General features: G+C 31.7%; 1 protein-coding gene across 20 annotated transcripts; it reads left to right on the top strand.

The window, feature by feature from the left end:
- The first annotated feature begins 732 nt into the window (after positions 1-732).
- LOC114317968 (quinolinate phosphoribosyltransferase [decarboxylating] 1-like) lies at positions 733-7,196 on the top strand. Of its 20 annotated transcripts, XR_014336340.1 has the most exons (8): positions 748-1,150; positions 2,106-2,180; positions 3,682-3,713; positions 3,807-3,988; positions 4,092-4,244; positions 5,599-5,712; positions 6,445-6,626; positions 6,744-7,196. XR_014336340.1 is itself a non-coding variant. In XM_082879646.1 (7 exons), exons 5-7 carry the CDS (start codon positions 3,833-3,835, stop codon positions 5,644-5,646), a joined length of 357 nt encoding a protein of 118 aa, XP_082735772.1. In that variant the 5' UTR covers positions 796-1,150; positions 1,410-1,497; positions 2,106-2,180; positions 3,682-3,713; positions 3,807-3,832; the 3' UTR covers positions 5,647-5,927. The 20 variants fall into 20 exon arrangements, 6 of the variants coding, with proteins under 6 accessions (XP_082735752.1, XP_082735761.1, XP_082735782.1 ...); XR_014336295.1 differs by lacking the exon at positions 2,106-2,180 and having other exon boundaries at positions 733-1,150; XR_003648829.2 differs by lacking the exon at positions 2,106-2,180 and having other exon boundaries at positions 733-1,150; positions 3,807-3,981; positions 6,363-6,626.
- Positions 7,197-10,991: the final 3,795 nt, after the last annotated feature.

A 10,991-nucleotide genomic window follows, 5' to 3' on the forward strand; every position in this document is an offset into this window, starting at 1 on the left:
AGCTCCGATAGCACGCAAAAAGAGAAAGAACGAGACATGTGAGATGTGATATGAAAACTAGATTGTGAATTGAATCCAACGACGTAAAAATGAGGCGAAACGGAGTTATGACGAAGGAGATAAAAGGGCTTGAAGTGGTGGTTGCCGATGGTAGTTTGCTGGGTGGGTCTACATCTTTCTTTTAAAATTTGGGGCCTAAATGTAATTTTTTTAACTTTTTCCGTTTCAAATATGAGGGTAGGGGCAAAATTAATAGTAACCAAAATAATATAAGGGTACGCGTGAAAATAAGAGTAATATGGGGGTCATTAAAAATCGTGACAAAGTATAGAGGTAAAAATAAAATAATCTCTTTAAAAAATATAGTAAATTAAAAAGGGTAAAATTGGGATTGAAAAAAAGTAAAAAAAATTTGGCAAACTCTTTACACTTTTATAACCGTAATAGATAGTAGATAGATTAAAAAAAATACTTATTAATTAGAAAAATGCTTGGGAGCACTAATTAGTGCTCCCACTAATTAGGTGGCAGTGGGTCCCACCATTAATGATGTGATATTTTAATCTTGGAGTTGTATTTTTTTTTTTAACTTTTTTAATGCATTAATACTATTAGTGGTGGTATTTTTAATGAGATGAATCATTGTTGTATTAATTAACCAACCTAACAGCAAATTTAGGATCCAGCAATAGGCTTTACTAACATAAGCCGACTGGTAATATCCCCTAAAATAAAACCTTGATTTTCAATTTTATTTATAAAAAAAAAAAAATTGTATTCCTATCATTCGCGTTTCTCTCTCTCACCTTCTCTTCGGCAATCATTTGAAACACTGAAAAAGGGTTTCTTGGGCATCTCCGTGATTTATCACCACCACCACCACCACCACCGTCTCTCTCTTCTCTCTCTCTCTCTCCATCCCCACTCTATCTCTATATCTCTATTGTGCAACCAAAATTAACCCCAAAACGCTCTCACTCTATAAAAACTCTGCTAACTCACTCACTCACTCACGAAACCCTAGTAGAACTTGCTTTCTTCAATCGAAAATGCAAGACATGTTCGGTTCCGTCCGCTGATCGCTGGTGTTTCGTTCGCCAGATGGCGGCAGGACGAAGGCACTACCGTCGGAACCCTACTCGTCAAACAGGTCGATTCTTGTATGCTTATTATGTTCTCTGTACTTTCTTTCAATTTTATTTTCAGTTTAGATATGATTTGCTTTTGCATTTGATTTTCGTTTTTGGTCTGATTGTATTTGATTTTAATTTTTGGTAGAATTTGAATTTGAAGGGTTCATGCCCTAGCTCTACAGAATTGCCTCTGCATTGATTAAGCTATTGATTGTCTTGTTTTGATTGAGATATTGATTAAATTTTGGCTTTGGTCATACTTCTTGATCTCAAAAGGTGAATTGGAAATTCCTACAAAATTGATCTCAAGCTTGCTTGGAGATTATAATACCTTGCAGATTTCTGGCTTTAATAACCCTACAATGTTAGTGAAATTTTTTATTCTCTTCGTTAAAGTAGCATTATTCAGTGTAAAATTGTATGAATCGATATAGAAGTCAAGTGCTCTTTATCCACTATTAAAATTGTGTTTTTAAAATTCATGTTCTATTTTTTCATCAAATCTCTAGTCAAAATGTATAGGTTCATAGATGTGGGAGGTAAGTAGATATTCTCTAATAGTTGAGATGTCTTGATGTAATTAACCTTATTTTTTCTATTGTGCTGCTAACAGTAATCTGAGAAAATGAGATTATGGAATAGCTATTGGCCAACGGGGGCTCTTTTAAGAAACCATGTCCTTTAGGCTTTGGTTATTTCAAAGAGGGCTATGTGAGAAATTCATTGGGCTCAATTGAAAGTCTATGATCAAGTTTTAAAAAGAAAGGCTTAGATTAGCAAGATTTGCCCCCAAAGAAACCTAGGAAGTACTTTCTAATTTCTAAAAAGAGTAATGTGATTATAGGACTTTAAATTATTGCACCATATTATAATCTTTTAATTCGGTTTTTTTAAAGAAGGATAATTGCCCTGTTTCATACAAAAGGAACTATAATATACATCTCTGCAAGACTGATTTTGCCTTTGTAACAGTATATTCGAGAGCTGAGTTGTGGTTACGATTCATGGTGTGGTTTTGTTTTTGTGCCAGAGTTTGATCTTCATTGTGTGAGTTGGACTTTGTTAGAACTTTTTTTTTTTCAAAATTATTTTTTTCTTGTTATGTTTTTATTAAATGTCATGCATATTTATTGGGGCCTTCCTAGGTATTGTTATTGTTGTTACTCCCACCAAAGTTCTGTAGCACCACTTGCAATTCTTCAACTTTGTGCCTTTTTTTTTTGTCGGTTTCCTTTATGGGTTAGGTTTTCTTTTCTCCTTAACTTTAGAATTACTCTCTCTATGGGTAGTTTTTGTCAAATATTGAGAACAAATAACTATCTTAATGGGTGCCTACTATTTTAAATCATCTTATGAAGTTTATGTTTGGATTTGAAAAATTTTATGCCATAAAGGGATTTCCTTCTTTGTAATAACCCTCTAAGTGGGCTAACCAATCAAATACCTTTTTATGGTGTAAGTCATTATATAATACTTTTTGGAAAAGCTCATGGTTTGGTTCCAAAGGTAGCTTGACTGACTTTTTTATTTATTTTATTTTTTTTAAGCCAAGTAAATCCATTAAGTACATTTTTGCTGGTTTTGTTTATGTTTGAGGTATCTGGTATCCGTTCATTTGATGAAAAATATATGAAAATTTTGATGCCATGATGTTCAAAAGCAATGTATATATGCTTAATGGTAATGGATATTGAATGATTCTATGATTAGCAAATGTGCATATTTCTTAACTTTGACTTCTGCTTAAACTCTTCACATCCAAATATATGTATATGATTTCCTTAAGAGTACTATTTTTTGTAAGTGGCATCTGTCTTACTTAGAATTGATATGAAACACACAGCTTATAGTTTTTCATTGGTTGATATTGATATAAAACTTGTTGGTAGTGAAAGGGCCTATCTTAAGCTCTTAGGGACTACTTAATGTTATGAAGATCCAAGCTTATGGTACTGGAAGTTTATAAAATGAACTTAATCCATTCTGCTTATTTATAAATTTTCCCCTTCTTTGGTACTGGACAGATACTAGTAATTGCTTTTGTTTTGATTGGAGTACAAACTTCTTTTATGAAGGTATGTGATGAATAGAACTATTGACTTTGAGACTCTTAGGGAAATCAAAGAGAAACTTTGCTACATAAGGTTAGCAAATAACATCATAATTTGGCTTGCTTTTATGGAATTTGTTCGATCGGAAAGCGGTTTTGATCGAGAGCCCTGTTCTATTCAAAAACTACCCAACTTGCATATGACAAGTTATGAAAACAATTGTGCCTCAATTTTTTCAGTAGACCTGGTCACAAGTCCTGTTTCACTAATCTATTCTAACCAGGGCCCTATATTTGGTTGAACCACATGGTACCATACATTTCCTTATGCCATGAACCGGAATCACCAAAGTCTGTCTCAAGTGAATTTAGTGGATTGCTTACATACTTCAATTTTTGCAATTTAATAAGATTATGATTATCTCATAACATGATTCTTATGTCTTGATTAGTTATGGATTGCAAAAATAACGGTAAAAATTATAATTTCTTAAACAGGTTGTAGTTGGTCATGCAAGGAAGTCCATGAGGTTAGTTAATTATCTAAAATTTCCTTAATTTTTTCTTTTAACATTTTTTAGATACATATTTTGACAATAATGAATTTGGGACTGTTGGTGAAGCTATAAGCGACGAAAGATTGCGACTAATGGCTTACATAGTCCTGTCCAAGTTAAGACACCTACAATTATTCGAGCAGAGGAGGTACAGTTCACTGCAGGCAATGGCTGATGCTGCACACCCTGCATTCATTTTAGAGACAAGGAAAACAGCTCCAGGCTTACGTCTAGTGGACAAGTGGGTGGTGTGGATCACCTATTTTGGCTTTCTCCTTCGTAGTTGCACCGTATCTATTATCCTTTTTTAATTAAATTCTTTTTGGTAATCTTTTATGTCTCTCTTTACAGGTACTAATAGGTGGAGGGCTGAATCACATAATGGGATTATTTGATATGGTGATGATAAAAGATAATCATAAATCAGTAGCTGGAGGTGTCAAAGATGCTCTTAGATCTGTGGGCCTGTATTTAGAGAAAAATAATCTTCATATGGGGGTTGAGGTAATCTTCTCACCTCAACTTTTAATAGTCTATTTCCAAGATGGCTGACTATAAAAAAATAAATAAATAAAAGTTTTGAAATCAATGAAAAATGTCTTGTGTTGTTCAATATAATAAATTATGAATTTTTAATGTTATTAATTTAAATTTTAATCTTTTGATTTATTTTTAATTTAAACTGTTCATCTATTTCCATTAAGTAAAGTTGACGTAAAAATTATATTTTAATCATCAAACTCAATGTAATGTGTATAAAATATCTAAAAATATTGTTTTTCGTTAGCTTTAATGATTTAGTCCATGTGCATTTAGATAAAGCAAGAGAGTTAATTAATTAATTTTTATTTATAAGATAAACTTTGGTTGCTACTTTTGAACTTGAGATGAAGTATTATTTAAAAAAAAAAAAAAAAAACGGCACCCTCTACTTCTACTTCTAAGCGTGCAAAACAACAGAGCCATTGCTCTTCGAGGCGGTGAGATGGACAATCCGATCGGTTCCTACAGCGCCATTCCATCCATCACTGCAATTTATTTGATTTGTTTCCTTGCAGTTATTATTACACAATGAAATATCATTTGGGACCTGAGACTACCATCCTTGCTAAAAGTGTGTAATTGTGTAATATCTTGTACCATCATAAATTGTATCATAATAGTTTCACATCTGAATGAGTGAGTTCACATCTCAAACAACTTTGCTAAATCTATTTATCCTCTAAATATACTTATATAAGCATTTATATGTTTATGATCAGAAAGTGAAAATGATGTATTGCATGCTTTGTACAAAAGAAATAAAAATAAACGTATTCTTAGTTTGAATTGTAAAATTTAAATTCTTTTATGTGATGCAAACCAGTGAATGATTTTGTAATTTGCAATGTCCATTATATTAAAGGTTGGGCATGATTTGATACAAGTATATATGGTCATCTATTGGGTTTTTTTTTTTTTTTTTGGTTTTTGTTTTTCTTCAAACCTTTAGGCATATGAACTTTGGCTAAGTTTGTTTTAGATGCTCAGAATTTTATTGATTTAATTGGTTACTACTCACATATATGACTCAACTGCTAGAAAAGTTTAGATGCCTACTTATTTAGAAGTTAACACAATGCCTATGGTTATTGAAAAGTAGAACTATGTGCTGAAATTGCATATTTAAGTGTTGAATTATCAATAGAAGCTTTAAAGCTGAAGTCAAGTCATTAAATGCTGAAACTCTGAAGAAGTTTAAACATGGTTTTGAAGGCCGGAAGAGTATGATAATAGCTTTATGTACATGCTTAGCTGAAATTGAAATATTTTCATGAGGTGTTATATCTTATTTTTCCTATTTGTTTTTGATTGGTAGTGTGTGCGGATTTGGTTCGTGGTGCCAAGGATAAGAGGCTGGGGGTGAAGGGACCTGTCAAGATGCCCACCAAGGTTCTTCACATCACTACCAGGAAGTCCCCTTGTGGTGAAGGTACTGAGTTTAGAAATATTTTGATCTATTGCTTGATGTTATTATAGTGGTAGGTAGTTTTGATTAAAAGAGCATACAACTGCACTTGTAACATTTTCCATTGGATTGTGAATTTGTTTCTATGTTTAACCGTTCAATGAGGTTTCCATGTATTTATGTCCTGACTGGTTGGTTTTTTTAGTAGTTTATCCTAATGTTTTTGTGCATTGGTCAAATGTGCTTGCTTAATATATTATAATAAACTTTCATGTGGTGCAAACCTTTTGCACTATGACTTGTGGACGGACTCGTGCAATGTATTACCTGTTTTGTCTAATCTGGTTTTAAAATTACTCAACTGCACCCAAATAGCAACTCTTCAAGTCTTGCTAGTAGATTATGTTGACAGCACATTACCTTTATGACTGTTGTGTTCATGTGACACAATTTGAACATCTTACTGAAGTAACAATGCCCAAATGCTTCCCTAGTCCATGTAAGAGTTGGTTTTTAATGTTGGTTAATTAATTTGAATCTTTTAAATGGAGTCATAGAACTTTTTACAAGATTGTATGAAGTTTCTTTGTTTGACATGGCATATTTTTCAGTTTCCAATAGCGGTTATTATGTGTGCGAATTTTAAAATTTGAAAAATACGTTCAAACTACTAGGGGCTGCTGTGGATAGTTCATTGTAGGATGTAATTAAAGTTTCTTTGGATAGTTCATGTTATACCAATAGTTCAATTGGCAGAGGGACTTCTTATTGGTGACAATCCGTTGTGTGAAATTGATGGAGTTCCAATTGGGCCCAAGTATTGCAAAATCTTTGTCTTAAAGATGAAAAAGCCGAATGCTCCTTTGGAAACACCATCCCAAGGTCTAAGAACAGTTGGAGAATCTGTTGGAAGATACATTGTGTGGCGTTTCATTCATGTATATGTTACAATCTTATTTATTTATTTTTTGAAATAAATATCAAATATTTTATATTTTTGTAAGCTTGAAATTAATTATATTGTAAATAATTTTTTTTGTTTTTTCTTTTTGCAGATGCTATCTTTTTTAGTACATGATGATATATTCGCATATTGATATTGGAGCTTACTGTTGATACTAAAACAAGCTATAACATATCAACAATGATTCATCCCACTAAAAACATCACCACTAATAGCACTAATACATTAAAAAAGTAAAAAAAAAAAAAAAAAAAAATACAACTCCAAGACCAAAACATCACATCATTAATAGCGGGACCCACTGCCACCTAATTAGTGGGAGCACTAATTAGTGCTCCCAAGCATTTTTCATAACATATATGTTTTTTTATTTGTATTGTCGATACTTTTGTTTTGTTTTAGATACAAATTCAAGTTCTTAAATTATTAAAAATTATTAGTATTAGTGGAGGATGTTTTATATATTTTTGTAAAGAATGTTTGGTTGACACTGTATTGTTATGGGGTACATATATATTATTACTTGTATATATGATTTTGCGAATGTGATTGTGAATGTGGACATTTGTGGATGTGGGTGTATTTTATTTTAGAAAACATTAATAATCTGCACAAGGAATGAATTAATAAAATATTTATTATTTTATGAAAATATTTTTTTTGCGACAGTAATAAACTGTTGCTATGTAATCATCATTTTCTTACGTTTTATTAGTAACGGATTAACCTGTCGCATATACATATTAGTGTCATCTTTAGCGATGGTTTAAACTGTTGCAAGCACATTATTGATTCAATTCTTTTGTTTTTGCGGCGTTTAAAACCGTTGCTAATAATACTTTTCGCAGCGTCAACTATTGTCTCTAAAAAAAAATTTGCTGACAGCATCCTTAACCGTTGCTAAAAGTGATGTTTTTCTTGCTTTTTTATGTCATGTTAAACCGTCGCAAAAACTATTGATTTACCGTCGCTACCAAAAGCGACGGTTTGTAACTGTTGCAAATATATTTTGTCACGCTCCTTTCCGCCACCCTTCATTTTCCATCGCTATTCTGTCGCAAAAGTTTTTTGCGACGACATGTGGACCTTTTGTGACGTTTGAGACTGTCGCAAAATGTCCGGTTTGTAATAGTGATTGAGCCCCATGATCACAATGACTCATAATACCTACCACTTAACTCATAACCGGAAAACACAAAATTATAATTGGACATATGATATACCCCCAAAAGAGTATTTATTATAAAAATTTCCAATTGTTAACATGCTTGAAACAAATTGACATTCTCTTATAAAATAGATTGGTCGAGGAATGTAAAATTTGTAATGTTTTTGTTAATTAATGTTTTTAGAAAACTCATCCACAAGATAAATACTATACAAACTATCAAAATTAGTGAAAAAAAAAAAGTTTACTCACAAGTATAACATATAATCATGAAATTTCAATACTCTATGATTATTCAAATGAATATTGATATATACAACTTTATCTTGTTCATACAATAAATTTGCTCATTAGCATGGTTTTAAATATGAGTCGAAATGTATTGTATTGGTCGACACATTGAATTTTGGCTCTTTTGATGTTCATACATTGCAATAAATAGGTGGAAAAAAATCACATGCTTATTGGCCAATTCTCAACACATCAATATCGGTTCACAAGCAATACAGGTGCACAATTCTTTTTAGCAACTAATGTCTTTTAAAAATTCACAATTACATCAGTTGATTTTTTATATGTATCGCTCAATACTTCAAAATATCACTACACCACAACTAATATCAATTCATCTCTGTTATTTAAATCCTTGCTCATTAGGATTAGTTATTTGGAGCAATCGATATACTTTGGAACAGTTGTAAAAACTCAAATTTATTGACATAATCCAGTGCATCAATTTGATTGTAAATGAAATGACATAGCCACTAACCTTGCTCAATCCTCGAATCAGGGTGAAAACAAACACTTCCACAAAAGCAGTCGCCACCCACAATTACATAATACAATCTGTTGGGCGAACAAGGAGGGTTCAGCATAGTTCGATCTAACTTGGTCTGGGAAAAAAATTAAAGATCTAACTATTATTTATGGTTTTATAAAATTTTAAACTAAATTTAATCATAAAATCCGTGGAACTAAACTGAATTGAACCAGGTTAAGTTAGATTTGGAACTACAATTTCTGGAAACCCACTTCCATTCACAACACACTCACAAAATATTACTCACAATTTACCAAAAAATCAAGCATTATATCATCAACCTTCAAAATCAAGCATTATATCATCATCCTTCAAATAAAAATTCTTGAGATGATTGTTTAAAACTAATTCTATTACTACACACTTACATCTACTTTCTTCAATTTAAATACTTGAATGATTTCAAAATTGAAGTTGCACAAAGTTTTTTATAATTAAAAGTATTTGTTATTGACCTACGGCCTACACTTTGGTAACCTAGGAGAGAAAAGATGATATTATGATTTATCTTCCTTTTGTTTGGGTAAATAGATGAAAAAGTAAAAGAAAATATATTGATTTCTCTCATATTTTATTTGGTTAAACTATATAAAAGAAAATAAAAAAGAAAAAGAAAAAGAAATGTTATCATGTTATATTACCAAATTAACCGAGGTGTTAGTTTTTTTTTTATTTATTATATATCTAAAAGGGTAGTTTTAGTATTATAGCAAAATAATATTTATTTGGTTTTTTTCCACCCCCAATCTTTCCACTTTTGGAGACATTTAAAACAGGACTATGAGATAAATGAATTTCTCTAAATTTCTTTTCATTTCACTCTATTTCTCTTTTTTGGCTTATCCAAACGAATAATATGAATTAAGAGAAATGCAATTCTTTTATTTTCTTCCCAAATCACTCAGTGTAAACCGACTGTTACAGAGATTTTGAAGATTGTAATGAGATAAGGGAGTAACAAAATATGAGAGATGTAAGGGTTAACAATTTATGCACACATACGGGGTATTAATGAAGTATTTGAATGTTTATGATAAATAGCAAATTACACGTATGTTTAGACGGTGTGATTCAATTTTAAATTAAAATTATAACTATAAAATTATAAGTCGAAACATGATATAAAATTCACCCATTCTAAAAATTAAGACCAAACTATGCATTGAGAATAGCAATCATATCATATCATTTAATATGGATGAGGTTGGTCAGTAGGATCTGGTAGTCAACATATGAACCAAAACTAACTTATGCCCCAACATTCCCGGGAATGACATGCAAAGCTATGAAATGGACTAGTAAGACATATCCAATAAATAAACAAAAACTAGCAAAGAATTTATATCTATACGCAGTATTTATTTATTTATTATTATTATTATTTGGATTTGGCAAAGAGAATTATATTGACAAAAAAACCTATGAGTAAAAAGATGGATATGTCATAGATAAATCAATACTAAATTGTTGGTTTTTTGGCTTTCGAAGGTTATTTTTGTAATTGCGAGCGTGCCAGCAAGGATCAATTAGTCCTTACAGAGAATTAATTGCTAACCAATTATCAGACGATTGTGTTTTAGTTCTTTTAGCCTCAATGAAGAAGACTTTTACTGGTGGCTTGATTTAGGAGAATTAAACAAGATAACAATTAAATGAAGAACAATTGAAGCATCTTATTAAAATGAAAAACTTATAATGATCCAAACTCAACCTCATAGAGGTTTACAGCGACAATCTACTACCTGAAACTATTCCTATGAACAAAGTGCAGTGCAAGAATTTAAAGTACAGGAATGTAAAAAACAGGAAATATAAGACTGGAAATGTAAAACTGGAACGGAAAATAAGTAGAATAAGACTGATTTTTTTGATCTGAGTCTGGGGGCTTTTTCTGGGGCCTTCTCTGCTATTTATACTGCTCAAGGATGACCATCGAACTGCATTTCTAACCGTCGAATTGCTTCTCCATGATCGCTGATCATGTTGCCTCAAGATTAGCTCCATTACGCCATTACTTGCAGTTAGGCTTCCCTCCTAAATTTGAATTTGAAATGCAATTAACTGTTGAAGCCATATCACATTGCATCTCTTTGTTGATCTACTGCTACTCAGATCTCGTTAATAACCAATACTAACTACCACGTGTACAATCAGAATCGAAGACTTGAATAGTCTTCCTATATTATTCTTATTTTGCCACGCGTCGAATTGTAATTGGCTTGTACAAAATATGTTGCCAACATTACCCCCCACACTAATATACCCAATACTTGGTGATATTAGTGAATCAAGGTCTTTTTCCCACGTCTTAGAATGTGCATGGGTTTTGCATTCTCCTAGAAATGCAACTG

The sequence above is a fragment of the Camellia sinensis genome, chromosome 1 (genome assembly GCF_055761805.1).
Source record: "Camellia sinensis isolate YWXY chromosome 1, ASM5576180v1, whole genome shotgun sequence".
NCBI classification, from domain to species: Eukaryota; Viridiplantae; Streptophyta; class Magnoliopsida; order Ericales; family Theaceae; genus Camellia; species Camellia sinensis.